At 40.6% G+C, this 23657-nt stretch overlaps 1 protein-coding gene across 1 annotated transcript; it reads right to left on the bottom strand.

Annotated features, from left to right (window-relative positions):
* Positions 1–1814: 1814 nt before the first annotated feature.
* Positions 1815–23593, bottom strand: LOC107051902 (leucine-rich repeat-containing protein 63). The gene is made up of 10 exons (XM_040665912.2): positions 23488–23593; positions 20001–20148; positions 16304–17251; positions 12441–12575; positions 11639–11799; positions 6490–6588; positions 4551–4687; positions 3684–3767; positions 2752–2991; positions 1815–2044 (listed from the first exon to the last, which is right to left on the bottom strand). The coding sequence occupies exons 2-10, from the start codon at positions 20086–20088 to the stop codon at positions 1885–1887; spliced, it is 2052 nt and encodes a 683-aa protein (XP_040521846.1). The 5' UTR covers positions 20089–20148; positions 23488–23593; the 3' UTR covers positions 1815–1884.
* Positions 23594–23657: the final 64 nt, after the last annotated feature.

The raw sequence follows: 23657 nt of genomic DNA, 5'->3' as shown, positions 1-23657 counted from the left end.
TTCTCTCTTCCTCCACTGCCAAGTAGCTTGTTTCTTCCAGTTCCTCTCAGTGTTACAAGGCGTTGCTCAGATCACCTGCTTGGTGGTAGGCATTGCAGATGCTGTGGTATCTAAATCCTTTCCTACTCTGCACGAGAAGGCTTAGAATTTAGCAAATGGCAGTAAATTACCATTCAGGTAAGTGACATTTCCCTGGTTTTTGTCTTTGAGTAATGGTTGTTGTCATTTGCATAAGCGCCTTCAGATCTCTTCACTGTAGTGCCCATGAGTTCTGTTAAGCCTCTGAATTCCCCGTTTCAGTTCTCTTTCTCTTTCTGGACCATCCACTTCTGCTTTTGCATTTACACTGATCTGAGTTCTTTCCCCATGCAGCTGCCACCGTTCCTGGCAGCCAATATCTGGGTACTCGCACTGAACGTACATCCAACTAAACACACTGCCTCCATTAAAGTCTCAGCACAGATAAAGCAGTTTGAGTTTTTTACTATAATTAGTACAGCAAGTGAAGAAAACATTGCAAAGTTACTTTCATGCACAGCTGTGCAGAGGCTGGAGCACCTACCAGGAAGTGAAAAGCACTCCTAATGCTGAGGCAGTTTTGACTCCCTGTGACCACATCCCAACAGAGTGCACCAGTCAGTCAGCAGGAGTAATGTGATGCGGGGTGGAAGGCAGAGGAAGTGAGGGGGGAGGATAGGGGGCTGATTTTCTTCCTGTGTACTGATGCTACCTACCTGTCATCAGACATCCAGGACTTCCAGGACCAGAGAAATCTGCAGAAGATGCCTTTGTGGCCCAGTGCTGATGACATTACCATAGGAGAATGGGCCTTGCCCTTGATGTTGCTGACACATTTTATACAACAGCTACTCTGGGACAAGTTCTGCCATCTGATCTCTGGAGCAGAGATGGTGGTCCATCCATGGGACTGCATGTGTACAAAGAATGTCATCAGATTTTCACCTCTCCCTTAGCTTTTCCCTCTTCTTCCCTTTGGACTATCTCTGGGTCATAGCTGCCTTTATAATGGATTTTGATCATTTAATTAAAGATGCAAAAAATCTGTTACATGTCACAGTTCAGTAGCTGTATTGATTGATAATAAAATCAGATGATTAGGTTTTTTTCTTTCCTAAAATGGCAAATGAGTTTCAATGTCTTTGTATATTTTAACACCTTCACTGGTACAAGGTGGGAAACAACGCAAAGCATTGACTATGCTGTACTACAAGCACCAAATCTGAAGAAGGAGCTCTGATCCCAGATCTGTTGTAGGCTGTCTTCCTCATTAAGTCATTCTGATGAGGGTTTTGTTTATGATTCTGGTGATCATTATTATTGTGTTTAGAAAAACATCAGACATCTCAGCTTTGGGGACTGAAATTCATTAAAAAAAATTAAGATTTTTTGCTATAGTAGAAGAAATGCTTATAAGTAAAAAAATATTTACAAGACCTTCCACGACTTGCAAAAATATTGCAGATTTGACAAATAACTGAGGGATGTAATACATAGCTCAGGAATAAAGTTATCCATTCGTAAAGCACTGACAAGAACATTGATGTAAAATGGCTTATTGCTAGATGTGGGGAAGAATCTGATACCTGGAGGAAACAGAGGGTCAGCATCTACCTTCACTGACTTTACATGGAGCTGAGTCTGCATTTCATTTCAATACAGCTACGTATTCATTGATATGAAGCAGACCATTCAGAGCTGAAGGCACCTTAAGCAAGATGGAGTCACAGCAAGTGATCCCGCCACACCAGCGGAGTCCCAGGCTGTCCACCTGAATGACACAACACAAGATCTCATGTTTCTGAACTATTTTATCCCATTCACAGTTTCTCTGCAATCCAGATACCTGTTCACAAAGTACTGTTGTCAAGCTTCAGGCTGAGACACAAAGTTTCTACGGCACGATGATGAGCATGCGTAGAAGTAAAAAGGAAGCCTTCCAAATTTAAATACATTTCTGTATATTTGGACGAGCTGAAGTCCTTTGCCATATCGAGGTCCACTGCAGCAGTCACAGACAGTAAAACTAAAATGGTAAGAAATTGGATCAACAGCTTTGCATCATCCTCCTAAGGCTATATAACCCACCCTCAGCCATTCAACTTCCTCACTCAAAAGCACAGATTCAAGAAATTATCTGGCCTCAGAATGACTATGAAGCATCACTGAAGAAGATGCTTAAACTTCCTCAGTTCCACTTTAGCAGAGGCCCACTCTATTCCAAAAAAGTAATTACTCTAGCTTTAATGCACAGTCTGCATGGCTCCCATGGGGAAGGAGGAGACAGACGCATCGAAAATAGAAGGATGTGCTGTGCAGTTGGGGTGGAGTGGAGAGGCAGGGAAGAAAATAATTCTGCAGTTCCCAGAAATGGAGCTGACATCATTTGCATCTCAGCTGTAAGCTTCAGGTCAATCTCCCTTCCCTACAGACTGGCTCAGTGTAGAGCCAGAACGTGAAGCCGCAACACAAGTTTTGTCTGGAGGACAGGTGGCTGTGTAAAATCATAGGAACATTAAACAGAACAATGTATTGGCATGCAGCATCCGGCTAATCTTAATTAATTGTATTTTCACATTCACTCAGCATATCACTGATCAACACCAATTTCATGTGAAGGAATGGACAAAGTATGGACTTGCACAATGTCTGATTAGGGGCCAACGAACTGTTTTTTGCACACAATGCTCCTCTGTTGGGCAAGGGAACAAGATGTAATTCTGTATTACTTACTCATCCAAAATCTTTTTAATGTCTTCTGTGATGTTGTTGTATCTTTCCTTTAGATTATTTGTGGAGAAGCAGAGGGCAGCCAGATGAATCAGCTTCTGAGGTTGGTTCTGAATCTTTTCATTCCATAACAAAGGGTGTATGAAATTATTTTCTATTCTGAGGAATTTTAGTGGAAGATTCAAAACCCCAGATGGCAAAGCAGAGAGCTGGTTCCCTTCAGTGTTCAAATACTCAAGCTTTCTGTAATTTTAAGGACCACCAGGAATTTATAGGTTGTTCACACCATATCGTAACGTGACAATGGTTTATATAATTGCCCAACTCTCATAAGATTAACTACTAAGCCACTTATGCATAAAATGCTATGTGTTTCTTACAGCACGCTTTATGTACTGGATAAAATTGTATATATAGTATTTTTCTAAGTATAATTTAAATATCTGAGTTATCTTGAAAGACAAGGCTGGGTGTACCTGAATGCATTAGACATACACAGAGATCATCAACATTAAGGACATGTATGAATAATTTGCTTTACGGTTTCCACTGGGTGGGTTTCATAGAGCTTGGTTTAAATTCTTGTTTAATCAACACTTGAAACAACACTGCTTGAAAGCAACCACACGTGGGCTGGAAATGCATCTTCTCTTTCCTCATCGTACAAATCAAGTGTATATGCATGTATGTAGTCCAAATGAGAGAACAAGCATGTTTTGCACGTGAATATTTGACTTACAGCTACCGTCAAGTGACACAGTTATACAACTGTCATTTACTGTTTCAGTTTAAATGAGCTTTTCACATAGGATAGGGGAAGGGAGAGAGAGGGTACACTGAATCTTCCTCACGTGTTCACTTATACAATTAACATCCAAATATGGTCCACATATTATGCTGTAGAAATCTAATTTCAGTTTATGTTGCTTATATACCTGAGGTTCTTGATGTCATTAGGAATAGAGCTAATACAATTATAGGCAATGTCCAGGTACCAGAGATCTTCTAATAAGAACAAGCTATACATAAGAAAAGCAGAAGTAAGAATTAGAAACCTAAATGAGAGAGAAACACAAAATTTAGAATAATAAATGCTGAATGGGACCTCTGGAGTTCATCTAGTCCTGCCCCAAAGCTTAGACCATTCCCTACTGCTTCACAGTGTGTAGGCCTCTACTTTTCATACCTGGTATGAAAGTGTATGATGTTTTAGCCTCTTTTGGGTATACAAAACTATGGTTCAGCTCTTACATGAGCTGAAATGACCTCTAGAGGTATTCTCTCCACTCACTGTGGATGTTGAGATGGATGCCTTGATTAAATACCTAAAGCGAGGGGGGTTGTAGCTGGGTCTTAGCATTCCAAAATACTCTAGAAGTGGAATTTTACTTCCATACCACAGCATCTCAACAGAACAGTCATATTTAATGTATTGACTAAGTTTTAAAATTCACCTATTTTTACTGCAACACAAAGACAGACAGTAGAGCCAAGAATGGAAGCCACAAGACCATTCTTCCCCAAAATATTTTCAGCTAAAATGTCTGTTTATTGAAAATGAGCTACAGCAAACTAGTATACCTGTATATTCTTAGTGAAGATTCAATAAGGCAAGCAATTGCAATTAACTACTCCAATACTTCTATTTCCTGTTACCATGATAAAGTCTTTCAGTTTGGCTTAGCGATATGACTACAATGAAAATTAATGAGAGATTATAACGCAGTTCGAGACAGAAATCCTTGTTTGTGCTTATAAATGCCACAAACCTCTCAATGAATTAAAAAAAAAAAATAACTTACCCAGATGGAAGTTCTGATAGCAAATTAAAGGAAATTGTAAATTTCTTCAGTGACTTCAACCTGTGAATGTCATTTGGGATTTTTCTGATGGGGTTGCTCCGGAGCACAAGGACTTGTAAGGATTTAATATTAAACACCTGAGAAGGGAAGAGGACAGGGAATGGTAAAACCAACATCTGTTCATCATACAGCATGTCACTGTTTTGCTGTAAGCTTTCTGCATTTCTAGTAGCAGTAAACTATGCTGGAAGAATGGGGAAATAAATATAATAAGATTAGCTAGTACAACTACTATATATATAGAGAGATAGTATTACTGCAGATACTGCATGAGACACAATTGCCAATCACTTACTGTATTGATTACAACACTGTAATTGAGAATTGCAAGCAGAGTATCAAGTGCTGCTGGTTTTCAAGACTGGTCAGCATTTCTGATGATATGCTTTGTTTTTGTTTCTGATGTTGCGTTTTTTTTTTAGATGAAATCTTCAATCTTTATTATGTCTACTTCAAAAATGCTTCTGCTAAAAACATATGAATGGAAATGCGGAAAAAATATATTTTGTTTGGTCAGCATTTAAGAAGACCCTACAGAAACAACCCGATGAATATTCTTCAACTTGAATTTTTTTCTCTGAAGAAGTGGTCAGGCACTGCATGGGGCTGCCCAGGCAGGTGGGGGAGTCACTGTCCCTGAAAGGGTTCAAGAAACGTTTAGGTGTTGTGCTGAGGGCTGTGGTTAAGTGGGCAATAGTAGTGGTAGGGGGAAGGCTGGACTAGATGTTCTTGGAGGTTTTTCCAACCTTGGTGATTCTCTGATTCTGTGATTCCTAGTTTTGAAAGGGCTACTGCAGTGTTTTTCAAATCATGGATCAAAATCACAAAAAAGATCTGTGAAAGTTTTCAAAAGAGACTGTTAACCACTAGGAGCATTTCAGTTATTCATCTCACTTCTTAAGCTCTTGTATGCCTGGCTGCATACAGATGGTGAGTCAGAAAGGCAAGGAGGATCACATTTTGGAAAAGTTTGAAAAATATTGTTTTACCTCCTATAGCTCAGGGGCCCTGTGCTGTTGAGAAAGACATGAGAAGGTCTAAACTAGCACTGCTCTGACTGGAAGTTTGGAATGGAGAGCCTCCAGAACCCTTCCAGTCTGTATCTGTAGTGTTAAGTTGGCCAAGCACAGCCTTTGTCAAGGCAAACATAGCTTGAATGGAGGAGACCATGTAACTACATAGCTACAACTGCCTCAGGTAGCATGACAGTGTGCATGCAACACTGTGCAGTGCTTGGAAAAACAAGAAGCTAGGAAACCGGGGGTTGGACTTAATGATCTCTAGAGGTCCCTTCCAACCCCTACAATTCTGTGATTCTGCGAAATGTCCACAGTCTTCCAACATGCAAACATCTGACTGCATCGTCAGAAATGGATCAAATTGCAAGTGCCTGGAAAAATAATAGAGTTTGTATGTGTTCACTTTTCTAACCTTCGGTAGCTACTTACTCCCAGTGATTCGGTCCACCCCAAGCATGCTCTAATTTAGGTTTTCACAGTAAATGCAGGTTTTAAGCTGCTATAGACCCTGTCTGAATATCTTAAGTGTGTTGGGCAAACTGGAGGTATTGGGAACTGTAGCTACAGGCTGCTGGAGCAAGATAGATGAGGGACAGGAGGACCCATGGGAGCAGACAGAAGCCTGAGAGAACAGTTGCAAAGACTTCTGTGATTGTCCCCATAATTCTTACTGAACCCCAACTAAGCAAAACATAATTTAACACTGTAAACTATTTTTTTTTCATTTGTTTTAAACAGCTGTGCTATGACACTTGCATTTAAACCACAGCTTGTTGAAGGTTAATTTTTAAATCCCAACAGTAGAATTTCATACTTAGATCATTTTTTTTGTGAAGTCATGGAAAACAAGCGGTACATACCTCCATAGGAAAGAAGAGTAAATTATTGAATGACAAGTTAAGGCAGACCAAAGTATCCATCAATGGGGTCAGGTCTGGAAGGTGAAACAAAAAATAGGCCTGAAAGAAATATAAAAAAATGGGTCAGCTGCATAAGGAAATCTCTCAGCCTTTTCACTTAAATGCAATAAGTAACATCCTTAAGAACAGTTCCGTAATGCTCACAGATGTATCATAGAAGTTAGAAATACCACAATTTGATTCTCCTTTGGATGAAGTCAGCCTAAGCAGCATCACTGATAAGCATAAAGACAATGTTAGCAAACCCAAAGCCCAGCCCACCTTGCCTCTGGCCACAAAGTCCTCCACTGTCATTCCCACTCATTTCCATCACATCCAAATAACCCGTTCTCTTTTTTTCAAGCGTGGACACAGTCCAGAATGCAACTTTCTACTCAATTTATCAAAATATCAAAAGCAATCCCTTGCCGTGGGTCATGAAACCTGCCATACTGATGTCCTTATAGAGTGTACAACAGTGTACAGGAAGAAAAGCCCTAAAGCATTCAATGAATATGGAAACGAAAGATAAATCAGGTGCTACTATCAGATCTACAATAAAGTTTTGTTGTAGAGGGACTCGTTTGTGCACACAAAGAAAAAACTGCAGTCCAGTGAATGCTTTTGCAATGTAGATAGATCAGAGAACCAACGTGCAATAGAGCACAGAGAGAGTACTGTGATATTGACACACAATATCTATACCTCCAATCACTAAGAGCACCAAGGTCCTCTCTTATTAGTGCCCTCATTCTGGCTGCTTTCCTAATTGTTCCATGCAATAAGTGGCCCAGTTCTGTAGTTGCCTGAAGCTCTGTGATGTTTGGCTTACTTTTTCTTTCTCACCTACTTTCTAATGTTGTTCAAACTGCGTTACACTTCCCTTTGTGACCTTCTTAAAGTATACCTGATTTATCAGCTCAACCCATCTAGTCTAGTTCTGGAATATACTCACCCTCTAACGTGGATCCAAAACTCCCAAAACATGCAATCCAAACATCTCCGGATTCAAGCAGTGAAGCTCTTTTTCATTTTGTTGCTCCTTTATTGAACTCTTACTTTCAATTCTAACATGGGAAGTTTTATACTAAGCTCTGCTGGGAGAGTTATGCTTCTGCATTACCATGACCCCTCTGGAAAGCAGGCGGTTATTGTTACTATATAAATGCTGAGATAATATTTAATTAATGTCACATACGATTTCAAATACGCCTTAACAGATATATGAATCCAGCCTCTTGTTCCTTGTAGGCCAGAATTACTTATCATTTTCATGGCAGATACACAGTATACATAACATACACTACCTACTAAACTGCCCGTGGTCATACCAAATCTGGATCTAAGGGTTACAATACAATACAGTACAATCTAAGAGTTATAATAAATAGATATATGAATGCAAATCATGCATAATACAATAATGAAATGAGATTTACATACTGCATTTGAGTTCAGAACTTTCTTGGATTCTTCGTATCTGTTTTGCAGGAGAAACAGTACCTCATTTGAGGATTTCCCATGGTAACACTGCAGGACTGCAGGTAGATTTTTTACATTTCTTTAAAATTAAAATCCAAACTGGAAATTATTCTAGATGTTAAAAAAAAATCTGCAAAATTTCATTCTAAAGAGGAAAAAATATTTTCCAGCAAAAATGAACATCCAGTCCAAATGTTCTCACCGCTGTTTGTGAAATCTTCAAGAGATGTTGGATGAACAAGATAGACTTAAATGCTAGAAGATAGACTTAAATGCTAGAATACTAAATACTAGAAGGATTTTGTCATGGATTTAAATTTGCTATGGCGATGAATTGTTTCAAACTGGGTAATTTATGAACAGATAAGAGTTCTCAAGTATCAGTTCTTCGTATGAATCAAAGTTCAGTGCTTTGGCAAACAGCTGCAACAATTCTTTCTGATTTTAAACAACCATCTTTGAGGATGCAGAAGAAAAACAGGGGCCCTTTGCCTTCTAAGCAACGTGGTTACCCCAGTAAGGAATATCTTGACAAGGCATTTACTAAGCTGTGTGAATTGAAGTGGTTCTGCTTCACGTATAAGTCCTTCTCTTTTTCAGTTCACAGCATTTCTGTTTCTAAATGTGTGAATGGTTTCTGAAATAGCAGCAAGCCCCAGAAATTTGTCCTGTTTCAGCTTAAAGCAGATGATGGCACTGGGATTCCCAGCTGGACCTGGGCAGGAGGGCTGGCAGTCAGTGAGACTGGAAAAGGGATGTATCTCTGGCCTTCCCTGCCTTTTCCAGAGTGCCCTGGAGTCAGCTCCTGGGCTCCGTGCACTAGGGGAGTTTGGCTCCTTAATCCCATTCTGCATTCAAACAGATCTCTTCCTTTAACTTCTTCAAGGGCAAGACAGTGGGCTGGATGCTTTGGTCCCTTTCTGCTGATGGGATCATAAAAGCCTAAAAGGCAGGCACATTTCTTTATCAACAAAAAAACTGTGGTTATATATCACTTAGTTAAAGGATTGCTTTTGCTGGAGCTTCTAATTACATCTTCAATCACAAAAGCAATACTTACTGTAGAGTTGCATGAAAACATGCTTTCATATCTAATACCTTTCTCAGACACTGAAAAATATTTCCTGTTTACAAAAGAAAGCAATGTTGATAACATTTAGGATTGTTTTATATTTGGCAATTTGTAACTTCTCAATGACTCAGGAAAATAATATTGTTACTTAATCTTTTAATGAATCAACACTTCTGTTTTAATACTTCAAAAGAAAGGTGCCTTAGAAAAATAAGATTCTGCTTCGTACAATAGAGATAAAGATATCTGAAAGAAAACTGAAAGTGTTGAGAACCTGTATAAATTAATTGCACTGGAGGATTATGGACTGATTTTCAGTGGTGGCCAAGAAAGCTTACTCTGAACTGAGGCCTCTCTCCAGTTTTCATTTTGCTGTTTAGCATGACTCAAGGTATTGATCACACAATTCCTTTACACAGATATCTTTACTGACTTCGCCCAGATCTTGGGAATTTCCAGACACAGTGCCAATCTTAAGGAACACAACCCCAACCTTGGCAAAACATCACGTCTGTCAGTTCTCCCATAGATAAAAAGGTACAACGTGACAAATCTTCACATTCCCATTACTGGAGGACTACCTGTCTACTCTCAGGTAGCAGTGGGGAGACTCTAGGAATAACTGACCGGCTTGCTCCAGAAAAGGAAGTAGCACGGCCATAGCAATGCAGTGTTACTTGGCTAACCTGCAGATCCATCTTGCCTCCCTGCTTGTAGCCACATTTTTTGGTGTGAAAATGTCAGCTCACTCAAGGCAAGCCTGGACCTCTCTGCAACATGCATCAGGAGAACAGGCCTCCCTATGGCAGGGACACTGCAGTGGCATATGAGTACTCTTAAGTAATTTAAAATAATTTATGCAACTACTCCTGAAAAAGTAGAGATGCAGCACAGCAAGGAAGATTTGACCAGTGATGACCATGTACAAAGAATCTTTTTAGTATGTGATGAGGCTCAGTGAGACGTCTCAAAATATCTGCAAAATGACAGCAATGTCAGCAAATAATTCTCTTAGTAACTAGGTAAAATGTGGATAAGTTGAATAAAATAAGTAGGGATCACCTGAGTATCTCAGCTCTTGGCTGGTAAAGTGTGGAGTAGCTTCATTGATTTGGATGCTTTGGAGGTTATTTATATATCAGAAGAGTTAAATTATTGTACACTTCTCAGCAAAGAGAAAAAAGTTCTATAAATATCTTTTTCTATAGCCACTTAAGGGTATTCCTGGCAAGAAGGTGAAAAATCAATACTTGTTTTTTGTAGTACTAAAAAAAAGAACTCACAGCAGCGTTAGCTTGTGATGATGGTTCTGGTATTTCCATCTCTGTTATTGCCAGTTTCCATTTGGGTGAAATTTGCAGAGATGGATAATAAAGTAACACAATCTACTCAATTTGATAATGACAATTCTTATGTATATAGTAGCAGAACTTCAAAATGAGTAGGTATCAGACAACGTTTTTACTGTATTGCTACTGACAAACAACACGAGACACTTGCTATCATTTCTTCCAAATAGCCTCATCACAGCATAGCAGTTTCAGATACTGATCAAATTCACTAGGAATACTGACATTTCATTAGCTTTTCTAGATGATAGAATGGGAAACAATAATACCAGTTCTTTTGAGATCACAGTAAAAGGAATTAAATACTCACAGTTAATTTACCCACAGCATTTGCTTAAGACCGATATGCATTTAAAGCAGGAAGAATTAAGTTAGAATTGTTCCCCGAATCCCTGATCAGTTTTTCCCCATCTGCCTTTTGACTAGATGTATTTATTCTGAGAATTAAAATCCATATGTGAAGCACTATCTACCTCCAAGAAGGATTTTGCTTATCCAGATGCCAACTCCTACTGTGATGAATGCCTGCATCAGACAGTGGGTTGAAGCCTACAAACCATTTCTATAAAGGTGGCTTAGAAAACTATTTCAGTGTGTTAGTTTACGGTCAGAAACATGAATTCTGGCAGAGAATCCCAAATATGAATTAGGTTGAAGCTTTATCTGGCAAGAATGGCTGGTTCACATCCATTAATGGACAAGGTTTATATCAGCAGGCAAACTCACAGAAACCCTGAAATATGAAATCTCTGCTGGTTTCTTACCAAAAGCAGAAGGAATTTTCTCTCATTTTCCACATCTGATGACTCCTTTTCATGGTGCTGGCATAATTTGGGTTGAATGACAAACACTTTGGCAGAAGGTATAATGCAGAGCAAGTGCCATGACAATTGTACAGAATGCATCAGAAAGAAAATAAGACAGTAAAAGTATAAGGGAAAGTACAGGAAAGAACAAATAAACAATGAAGAATTTAGGCAAGGGAGCTATAGAAGAAAAGCATGTAAAAAAGCTATCTCTACAGCTGCTCTAATTTTATCAAGACCATTTGAAATCATTCTAATCACTGCTTTTTTCATGCAGTTGTCCAGGACCAATTTTAAGATTAGTTTTTTCTGTGGATGTTGTTGCAAAGCCAAAAGATGCTTGGAATGAAAACTGACTATTAAATACAGCAACATGTGTACTGCATCTTTAATGGCTGTACCTGAAGGCTGAGAGCAGTCTTCCTGTTCAAGAAGCAATGCCATACTTTCACTTGGGATCTGAACATCAGTTTTTCCTCTTCATCTTTCTTGTTTGCCATAAAATGGAATCTGGTTTCCCAGTCACCCTCCATACTACTGGTGTCACGGGCATCATTAGTATCTATGATATGAAAAAGTGTGTCAAACATTACAGAATTTCTTAGGGGAAAGAAAACACTAGATAATAAAGACTGAATGAGAGGTGTTCTGCAGACTTCCTGAATCTACTAATTTATATCCTCTGTTGCCAAACACAGACAAGACTCTCACATAGTAATAAATTTGACTCCTGAATGTCTGCATAGAAATATAAAGATTGCAGGTCCTTTACAACCTCTTCCTGTCTTTTTCCTTTGATAGGAGAAGAATTGGTCTTCACGTACAAAAAGCAAACAAAGAAAAGAGTAGAATTGGATTGTGGCCTGCAATAATGACAGTATTTTGCCTTCCTCCGTAGTTACTGTTTGCTGAGATAGAGCCTCCAGAGTTGTCATTGTGTTGGATTGTTTTTGAACCCCAAAAGGTTTAGAAGTAGAACCTTTCTCCTGAGTGCTTTAAGTCTTGTGCCTTCAACCTCACTGTCACTGCAAAGCCAGGTCAATATTGTAGGTTATTTTCTTACTCTATAATTCCACTATTTTGCTACTGCAACAATATGTAGTGGCTATAGCCCCCTACAGGCTGATGTTGTCATGACATATTTCTGAGAATGATCTACCACAGTGCCATTTTATGACTACTGTACGTAAACCTTGTTCATACCTGAAAAGGGTCCTTCTTCTCCACCAGGTTCAGTTAAATTTACATAATGTATAATATATGCTTTTTCTTTCTTTTCTTCTTGCAAAACTTCTTCTGGTGTATCAGATTTTCTTGTTTTCTCTTGCAAGGCCACTTCTAAAGAGAAGTGCAAAGTAATAGCAGACACGTTGCATACACAAGAAATTGACTCTTTAATACATATGGCTCAGAATCTGATTGCACAAAAGCCCTATATATTACTCAAATGCAGTAAGAAAGATCTTAGATATAAGAGATGAATTCTAAAGCTTCAGTAGGTACAAGAAACACACAGAATCATAACGTAATTCTTACTGGAAAGGATCTCCAAGAGATCATTAGATTCAGCTCCCTGTTCAAAACAGAACTAGATCAGGTTGCTCAGGGCCTTTTCCTGCTGATCATCTCCAAGGACTTAAATCCACAACTTCTCCCAGCAAGCTGTGCCAGTGTTTGACCAACACAGCATAGGGCTCCTTATATCTAATGAGAATTTTCCACTTCCCAGCTGGTGTCAGTTGCCTCTTCTGCTGTCACCATGAACTTCTGAGAAGAGTTTGACTAGCTGAAGACAGAAGTAGGATCTGCCTTTAAGCATCTCCTCTTCAGACTGTACAAACTCAACTTTCAGTCCCTCTCATGTTGACTGCTTCAGCTTCCTGACCATTTTTGTTGACCTCCTCTGGAGTGTATCAATACCCGTCCTGTAGTGGGGAGTCCAGGCTGGACACAGTACTCCAGGTGTGATTTTACAAGTGTTAAATATGAAGTTATAATCACTTCCCTTGAACTGCTGGCTATGCTTTTTAAAATATTGCCAGTAAGTGTGTGGCTTTCTTTGCCACAAGGACATGATGCTGGATCACATTAAACTTGTCATCCACCAGGTCTTCTGGTGCTTTTGTGCAAAACATTTTCCAGCCAGCTGGGCCCAGCCTGCATGAGGAGTAATTATGTCCTAGGAAATCTGAGCCTAAGATTGATCATAAAAAGGTTGATCATAAAAAGGTTCATGCTGACACTGTTACAAAATAGTTTCACAGAAAAGCATTCTCAGCACTAAAATCTGACATCAGATAATAATTTGCCCAACCGGTATCAGGAGGTGAACAAATATATAGCTTAACAGCTGCACACACTCAATTTACTGGTTCTCTCCATTAATCTCAAGTAACGCCTTTCTCTAAGCCACAATCACCATATCTGTATCTGCAGTGCAGCGACCAGAATAGAGCCTCATTGCTGGCTATAGTGAACAGCTCTGAGTTTCTGTGCTTAAAATAGTGTCGCTATGGTCTGCTCCTTTTCATGCAGCTGACCATGGGTGTACAACATAAAGTGTCAGTCAGCGAAGGTCACTGCAAAACTGTATTTTATTGTAAATGGCCAAAAAGGAGATATCTATTTTGTGTTTCATTCATTCCATTCATCTCAGATGTCTACCTTGGGTTAGTACTTGCCTTTTGGAAGTTTCTGTCCCTCTCTCCATGGGTTAAGGAGGAAGCATGAGTTACTAGTTATGATTAAATGATCAACTTGAGGGATTTCACATTGGGTGGTACAAACTGCCTCCCTCAGGTTTCAGTTTCAGTTTGCAGTCTGCCACACTACCACTTAAGGTAGCAGTGGTTTGCCAGCTTCACAGATGTCTTTAAAAATGGTTTTGAGTTAACACTCAAAGTTAGGAAGAAGGGATGCATCTGGCAGAAGGGGACACTACAGCACCAGCTATTCCCTGGTTGGATGACCTTGGAAGGGACTGGAGAGGCAGGAAATACTCTGGATTTATCATACTTTCCTTCTTTCCAATGCTGCTGAAGAGAACCGCATCAAAGTACTGCTCCAACAAAGCACCCTTTCAGTAGGATGAAATCTTCATGTGTTATTCACCTCTTCAAAGCTACTTTTCTAGTCCCAAGCGACACAGCACCTATATTCCCACCCATGCAGAGTTTGGATAAGCAGTGTGGTCCACCTAGAGCCTGCAGAAAAGCCTGTGACAACCATACAATGCTGCTCCTAGCCTTTCACAAGTTTGGGTACATGGAATACAACTAGGAACACAAACTCTACAGCCAGGTATCTGCCCATGCATTTCATTGGAAGAATCTGAGTGCCACCTTTCTCTTACAAAATGCATCACATTTCTCACACTCTGAACACAGCGAACGGAGTACCTGCCAGTGGAATGACTTCCCTCTTGAAGTTGTGCTGTGCAACAGAACCATACCTCAGTAAGCAGAATTGCATCCTCTGCGCCAAAGCGCACACAGTCCCTAAGTGTGACCATCATTTGAGACTGTGCATTTCCACCTTTCAGGTTATTACCATACACTGACACACCATTTCCACTGTGCTAATGATTTATAGTGATAGTACAGAAATAACTGTATACCTACTTCTAGACTGCCACAGTGGAAGGATGAGGCAAATACTTCTTCCCATGAGTCACAGTTACTCACTTGTCAGTAGTGGAAAACTGATACCAAGGAATACATTTGAGACTTGGCTTTCTGAGAGAAAAAAAGGCTGAATTCATGCAAAGTAATTATAAAATGTCAGCTTCTGGGAGCACCTCTGTGCCTCTAAACTTAGTTGTTAAACCCAGCTTCACTTTAACACATCCCAGGATGGAACCCATGGATGGCTTTTCTCTGCTATAGCTGTGGAAGAAAACTTAGTTGCAGAAGCACTGAGAAAGCTGAAAGTAGTCCTCCGGGAAGGCAGGACTGTGGGAGGTCCTCTGGGGAATTCACAGCTCTTCCTCCAGCTCCTGCACAGTTTCTGGTGTTGAGGTTTCAAGCCACTATGTGACCGGAAGCAACATCAGAGTACAGAATTCTCCATTGCTTCTTCCTCCCACTTCTTCTCTTCTGGCTTATATCAGCTCAACCATTCGTGCAATATCACTAATACAGGACACAGTAGGACACTGGTCAGTCCTGAATAAAATCCTGCAAAAACAAATGTATCTCTGTTTTAAGCTGGAACATGTCCAGACAAGGGCACTGAAACTGTGACGGGTCTGGAGCACAAGTCTTACGAAGACCAGTTGAGGGAACTAGAATGGCTGAGTCTGGAGAAGAGGAGGCTCAGGGGAGATGTGAATGCTCTCTACAGCTCCCTGAAAGGAGGCTGTGGTGAAGTGAGGGTTGGCCTCTTCTCCCATGTAACAGTGATAGGACAAGAGGGAATGGCCATAAATTGCACCAGGGGAGGTTCAGGTTGGATATTAGGAAAAGTTTCTTTTACAAAGGAGTCATCAAGCTCTGGCACAGGCTGCCCAGGGAGGTGGTGGAGTCACTGTCCCTGGAGGTGTTCAAGAAACATGGAGATGTGGTACTGAGGGACATGGTTAGTGGATGTGGTGGTGATGGGCTGACAGCTGGACTAGATGATCTTAGAGGTCTTTTCCAACCTTAATGATTCTGTGATACTAGGATTCTAAGTCTGTTCCTCATTTTGCATTCAATAAAATACAGGAAGACAAGGCCAAAACCCATGAAAGGGTCAGAATTGCCTTCCTAAATCCTGGTGATTAATGGACCTACCATTTTCAAAGACTTAAATGATGGGACTTTTCACACTTCCCATACACCATCTGTTATAATAAAGTTGCATACATTTAAATCACCACTTGCTGTTATCTGAAGACATAACATTTCATTTAGTTATCACAAGCTATAATTCTGCAGTAGTTATTTCTCAAGTAATGAGGGCAAATTCAAAGACCCACACAAACAAAATCAAAGTCTTTTTCCCCCTGCAAGAGATTGCAAGAAAAAAGTTTACAATAAAACACCGTGCCAACAAAAAAAGATACTACAATGTTTAATATTAATTACCTAGGAACTTCTGTTGCTCAGGCTTTCTTGTTTCATCTGCAGGTAAAGCAATGTCAGACAAAATCACTGTGTTAACTTTAGTCTGCAAACTCCTGTTTTCAGTCATTAATCGGTTACTGAGGACTTCACAGTTGTAGCGGGAAACAAATGGCTTTTTGAGTGTTGTCTTCAAAGGCAGATGGTGAGAAGAACCTGCAGCTAAACTTTCCAGTGTAAATGCAGGAGTGGAATGGGCAGGGCCAGTGCTCTGTAATTTTTGATGCTTCACGTGAGAGAATTTATGATTTTTGCAAAATGAGAAGTAATCAGGCCCACTGGGACTTTTAGTAAGAATAAAATCTCTCCTAGGAATCTGGGCAGAAAACACATTTTTCTCTTTGCTTTGGTTTGGCATTTGGCTGCTTGAGCAGATAGGAATAATTTCATATTGATCAACCAAGCTTGCAGTATTGCCTCGTAGAGACCAATGTGCAGAGTTCTTCTTAAAAACTAGATCACCCTTCTGCCCCACGTTTTCTGTGGAGAAACTTCTTTCAGAGGGAATTAAACCTCTCCTTTGGTCACGAAAATCTGTCGTTTTGGACTGGATCTGTGTTTGCCCATATTTAGTGTCTTGATTAAGCTGACGTACCTGTCGGTGTTGGAAACGCATTGGACAAGAAGAAATGTGGTCAGATGAGGGTTGGACTCTGCCAGACAGGTACTGAGACTGAAGGAGATCTTTGAGTAGGATTTGTGTTTGACTTTGGAAAATCCGATGAAGAGACAGGAATGTATCTTTGGGCTGTGTTTTCAATGGATTCTGGGAAACGTGACCATGGCTGAAGGAAACATCTGTCTGCTTGACTTGCCCTTGAGTAGTGGCACAACTGTCAGACACCTCTTTTCCATTTTTATCATTTGTGATCTTCATTGCTCTAGCTTGGTATTGTCCAAAACCCCGGCCTGCTGAAAACAAGAGAAAAGAAAGACATTGAGAATGAGGCTTAGAAATTCTATTAACTTAGCTTATCCATCTCAGTTTAATGAATAGCATGTGTGGTGTGATGGTGCTGAGCCCTAGTGTCCCACACCACTGAGGTGGAGATTCATTTCATACTCCTCACATAATAGACACTGTGCTACTAGGGCTCATTCTGAAGGTCTATTGGCTCATTAGCCTAGACCCCAGCTTCCAAACAGTACTGCATCCAGAAGTAATTAGCCCTGAACACTTTTATCAACAAAGAAATTCTTACAAAATTACTCTTCATTCAGCCTGTGTAGCTCCACAAGCTTGGTGCTTTGTTCCCTTTGCTAGGGAAACTCATTTTCTGGGACCTGCTGAAGGAGAACCCACTCTCTCTAGCTCTCTGTTGCAGCTCAGCTCCCAAAGAAAGCTGGGACCATTGGGTTATCTCCCTAGATTTCTTGCCCTCCAGTATTGCGGCTGACAGCTTCAAGCTCTCTACCAGGCACAGTCCACCACCACATCTCCTTGAAATTTCTTCTGCATTTTCAGTCAACTGCTTCATTGTATTACATCCTCACTTTCTACAGTTCCCTGCGGAGGAAGACACTTACGACGTACCACTAAAAGGCTCATCTTTTTTTCCTAGCTCAGAGCTCCTGGCCCCAGGTCTCAGTCTCACACTTCATGAAGCACAAAACAATTCTGTCCCCAAAAATGATTGAAACACCATTGCTGAAGAGTTGCTTTTTGATCAATGGTCATGCTGCTGTTTAAATATCTATCAGGTGCAATGGTTACATTTGGAGAAATGATCCTTGAACAAACTTTATTGCACGGACCTTGGATTCTTGTCAGGTGTACTATATAAATACATAATCTATAAATAGCAACCATCACTAATCATATGCTCTACTACAAGAAGAGCCATCGCAATAAAACTCTGAGGATAAAAGGTTTATCTATCACTTTTAAAATGTTTTAAATCATTGGAGCATAGCTCTGGTACTGAGCCAGAAATACTTACATCTGTTTTGACAGTGCCAGGCTGGAAATGTATTGAATAGATGTTACCAGCCTTTCAAAATAGTCTTGAGAAGGACCTAATAATATCAAGGGCCTAATAATTACTTTTTTTTAACTGAATTCCCCTTAATATTTTTAGTACTTTTATAAAGATACTACATAATATGTCATCATTGTTCCTTTAAAGGTAGTGTTACCTACTAATTATTACAAATATAGCATGACAGTGTTCTAAAAAAAACAAACAAACAACCCCCCCCCCCCCCAAAAAAAAAAAAACAAATGAGCTGCAACAAATAAAGTTGCTTATAATTTATTTCAAACATAATACAAATATTTTTTTCCTTCTGGTGGTCTCTCTTCATGATTACGTGAAGACTGAATAGTTTTAGCTATTTAGATACTCTAACAGAATTACAGAATCCAGAGGGAAATAAAAAGCAGCAAATGATATGTTCTCTTTAGATCAGTTTGTAGGGACAGCGCTGTTCTTTGATATGACCTTTATTGTTTCACATTACATTAATTTTCATGTGTGAATCAGTGAAAAAAAAGTTGAGTAATTCTGTATGCCAAACTTCTACAGCAGATCCTGGGGTCTCACAGTTTTGACTGAAGTCAGTGAATCTGTTCAAACATCAAGAATCTTTTTTTATAGATCTGGTTTCAGGATCAGTGAATAGTTTCCAGCTTCTTACATCACTTGTGTTAAAAATATTTTAGTATAGATCATTTTTTTGTTTTTTGTTTTTATTTTTAAAGGTTAGTGCTTAGATATTTAATCAATACCTACTTTATATAAACTGAAAAGAGCTTTTCATTTACGTATACTGGCACACAAAATGTCTATTTATTTCTGAACCATACTGCACTGCAAGTCTCTGGTTCTTAAATAGAATACCCTGATGCCTTTAAAATAATATAAGCGAGTATTTGTCTTTTTACGTGAATGTACATTCTAAGAATATGACCATCTCCCCAGAACATTTTTTCTTATTTTCTCTGAATCGAAGTTGTATATCACTACCCCTACGGTTTGACTCTCATCTGTTCCAATATAACTTTCCCCAAACCACCAGTTTCTCATGTTATATCTTATTTTCTTGGACAAGCTAGAGGGGTACCATTCAAGACAGAAAAGTGGCAGACTGAGGTTCCTACACCTGTCTCAACTACTCTTCCATTATTTTACAGCCTCCCAATGAGATGCAGTGGTTCAGATAATCACACAGTCCTATTCACACTGCCATAGCAGCTTACAACACTTGCTGGTAAGGCCAGGCTGGATGGGGCTTTGAGCAAACTGGTCTAGAGGGAGGTGTCCCTGCCTATAGCAGGGGGTTGGAACTAGGTGATCTTAAATGTCCCTTCCAACCCAAACCACTCTGTGATTCTATGATTATGTAGATTAATCACTTGTTGAAAAGCCACAGCAATTACAAATAGTCACCTCCAGCACATTTGCACTCGGTAAAAGACCGGGCTAGCATCAACATGCATTAGTATGCTTGCACTGAACATTAGCATTGTTCAGGATCTTTCATACTGCACTGCCAAGGAGCTTCAGCATTAGAACTGCCTGACTGGAGCCAGCATGGGTATTTCCCTGTGCTCTGTTGTCAATTCACAGATTAACCAACGGATTCATCTTCTTCCACGTTAACTTCAGAGAACATACGGAATTTGAAACTGCACTACAAGAATTGTTTTTATATAATTTACCTTTACCAACCTTCTCCCTTGGTGGAGACAGTTTAGATGGCAGCTTAGGAGGTAGAGGTCTACGAAGTAGTTTCGGCTGCTCAGTCATTTTCTGCTTTGCCTTTGTTCCTGACAGATGACTGAAGATGTTTCCAAAGATCAGAAAAATCTGACAAGAAGACAAAACAAAAGGAAAAGTCATCTCGAGTTTAATGTGCTGAACTATGAATGGTCTGCTCGTATAAACTGGGCAATACAAGAATCCTAACATGACACAAGTGGCCAAAAAGGGAGATATGTTCTCTTAGTGATTGATTGAACAGTTTTTCTAATTATCGTTAGTGTTTCAAGATATAAATCAGTGATATTATAAAAAAGAACCTGAAAGAGCTATTCCATTAACCTTGGAATGCTTCCATTAAAGAATGATTTTCAGCACTTTTGACACAGAAGGCAAGGCAAAGTTTTTCTTGTCTGAGGAAAAGGAGGAGCAGGAAATTAGAGAAACACCCCACATTAAGCATTCTGAAAGGTCTCAGAAATAGTTTTTTTGCTGGATAAACAGATTTAGTATGAGCAACAGTTAACCCAGTTAAAAAAAAAGCTGAGTATGCAAGCAGTATATTTATGCTTCTTTCCGGCTTCCTTTTAGATTATGATTGCATACAATGATATTGATTTAAATCATAGAATTCCTGATTGGGTTTCATAAGTCCTCTCATTACCAGCCAAGTTTAACACATTTCTGCTTTACAGTGATTTTCAATGTTAGCCATGTTCCAGATTAAAGAGTTTAGATTTCTTTTTTTGGTATAGAGCTAATATGACGTAAGACATGAAATAACATAAAGACTCGGTCTTAAAGAACTTGTAATCAGAAGGAAAGCACAGAAGGCAAACCAGAGATGGTGACTTTGAAGAGAAATAAGAAGTGCCATAATCAGAAAACTACTGGCTCATGGGAACATTTACAAAGATTAAGAAAATTCTCACACGAACCTAGAAACAAGGGGATCTCTAGGAAAAGAAAGTACTTCAATGATTCATTTTGAAAACAGGTAAGCTTGAGACTTCAAAGCAAATTTCTATGCTGTCAAGATTAATTTAAATGGAAGTGTAACATTATAAAAACTGTGATCAACAAGAATTGTGATGAAAAGAATGAACACAGTCCTGAAGCACGTAAGCACATTCAGATTTGACAGTTAGCTTATGAACTTGAACAATAAAATAAGGAGATAAAGAAAGGAAAAAGCAGAAGCTTTAAAAGGAAGCCTGGAGTTCAGTGTTAACCATGTTAACCATGGCAAGTTTGAATGAATGGTCGAACATCACAACAAACATAATAATAATGATAATAAACCAATAACAACAACAACCCACAATGCAGGAATTCTTACCAAGACAAAGATCAGTTTCAAGAACTGGAAAAAAAATACCCCATAGTCATGTCTTGACTTCCTAGATGATTCACTACATCTTACCATCCCAGTCTTTCACTACCAGGTTCTGCCTGGCACTGGACCGTAGTACAGGACAATCATCCAGGCTGGAAGGGACAGGAGGGTTGACCATAAGCTCCAAGTAGGTTACAAAGAGGTTTAACCAGTCTGGTCTTGAAAACCACTAAGGATGGAGACCTCAAAGCTCTCTGTGCAACCTCTGAGCATCCCGCAACACTGATAAAAGTCAGGATGTAGAGTTCACAGCTGATAAGCAAACACATACATGTTCTTGGTTTATCTCATGTAGGTTGCTTTGGTTCAAACCTGCTGATAGATTAAGGAATGTGAGAGGTGTTTGATTAAGAAATCAAAGAATCACTTGAGTTGGAAGGGACCCTTAAAGGACATCTAGTCCAAATCCCCTGCAATGAGCAGGGACACTTACAACTACATCGGGTGCTCAGATGCCCTCCAGCCTGACCTTGAATGTCTCCAGGGATGTGGCATCCACCACCTCTCTGGGAAACCTGTGCCATTGCCTCATGTAAACTGCTGTGGACACTGGCTCGTGTCCAGTTTACCCCTAGGTTTTTTTGGCAGGGCTGTGCTCTTATCCTTACATCCTCCAGCTTGTACTCACAGTTGGGGTTGCCACTACCCAGGTGCAAGACCTTGCACTTGGCTTTGTTGAACCTCATGAGGTTCACATGTGCCCTCTGCTCTAGCCTATCTAGGTCTCTCTGGATGGCATCCAATCCTTCAGGCATGTTGACTGCACCACATAGCTTAGTGTCATCCACAAACTTGCTTAGGGTGCACTCAATCCCACTGTCAATGTCACTGATGAAGATGTTAAAGAGCACCAGTCTCAGTACTGACTCCTGAGGGATGTCACTCATCATCAGTCTCCATCCAGACATTGAGCCATTGACCACCACTCTCTGGGTATAATCTCGTAACCAGTTCCTCATGCACTGAACAATCCACCCATGTATCTTGTGTGTATCTTTCCAATTTGAAGAGAAGGATGTTGTAGGGGACCGTGTCAAAAGCCTTACTGAAGTCCAGTGTCTCTTTCCTTGTCCACTGACACCATTTCTCCATCAGAAAGAGCAACAGGTTTGGTCAGGCAGTACCTACCCCTGATGAAGCCAGGCTGGTTATCCCACATCACCTCCCTCACTTCCATGTATCTTAGTATAGCTTCCAGGAGGATCTACTCCACGGTCTTCCCCACCACTGAGGTGAGGCTGACAGATTGGTAGCTCCCCAGGTCATCCTTTCTATCCTTAAACATGGGTGTGACATTGCCTTTTTTCCAGTCACCGGGAACTTCACCTGACAGCCATGTCTTTTCACCAATACCTTGAGGAGCACTGCCTGCAAATCAGCAGGGGTAGAAGACTGGAAAAAAAAAAAAAAAAAACCGAAAATGAAGGCCTAGGATGAAAGTGGAGACAAAGAGCTTCTGACAATGAGTGCAAGCAGGGTGAAAGCTCCAGAGGAAACCCTGAGGTTTGAAGGTGAACAGGATGGACACGAAGGAAGGCAAGGGACTGGATGGGGGCAGCGGAGGAAGTGCAGCACAAGTGCAGCACCAGGAAGCTGAACCAGAAGGCTGCCAGTGCTGGAGAAGGCAACAAGCAGATTAGTTGTGGAAATTCAGTGTGGCAGAGACAAGAGCAGAGCAAAGGGCAGGGGAGCAAAGGAAGAAGGTGTCTGGGAGGGATCCTGCCACACAGATTCTGGCAACAGGGAGGGAGAGCAAAGCCAAGGCAGGACAGAGAGGGGGAGACAACTGACAGCAAACATCACAGAGGCTTCAGGTGTGGAACAGGAGAAACCTCAGCACAGCTGTGTCCTGCTCTAACACGGCCACATAGCAGGAACGCTTTAGGGTGGTCCGCCTGACCTTTCAGCACTGCAGACCCTGACAAGGCCACCTAAGGCACCGCTCCTCAGGCTCCCAGCTCTGACACTACCACACACAGCAGCCATAACCACTCGTCTCGCTGCACGTGGGATCTGAGGTGCCCTCTTACCGAGCCTGCTAGGAAACTCACCCTACACCTGCTTCCCCAGGAGCAGCACTCCCCCACCCTGCTTGAACGGCACAGGACAGCAAGGCAGCCCAGCTCCCTTCCTCTCCCACCCGCACCGCAAACCCCCTTCCCCCCTCGCGCCGCTCCCGCCAACCGCCCCCTCAGCGAGCAGGGCCGGGGGGGCGTGGTCA

Source organism: Gallus gallus, chromosome 1 (genome assembly GCF_016699485.2).
Source record: "Gallus gallus isolate bGalGal1 chromosome 1, bGalGal1.mat.broiler.GRCg7b, whole genome shotgun sequence".
In the NCBI taxonomy this organism is placed as follows: Eukaryota; Metazoa; Chordata; class Aves; order Galliformes; family Phasianidae; genus Gallus; species Gallus gallus.
This window is presented reverse-complemented; position numbering and strand designations above follow the sequence as displayed.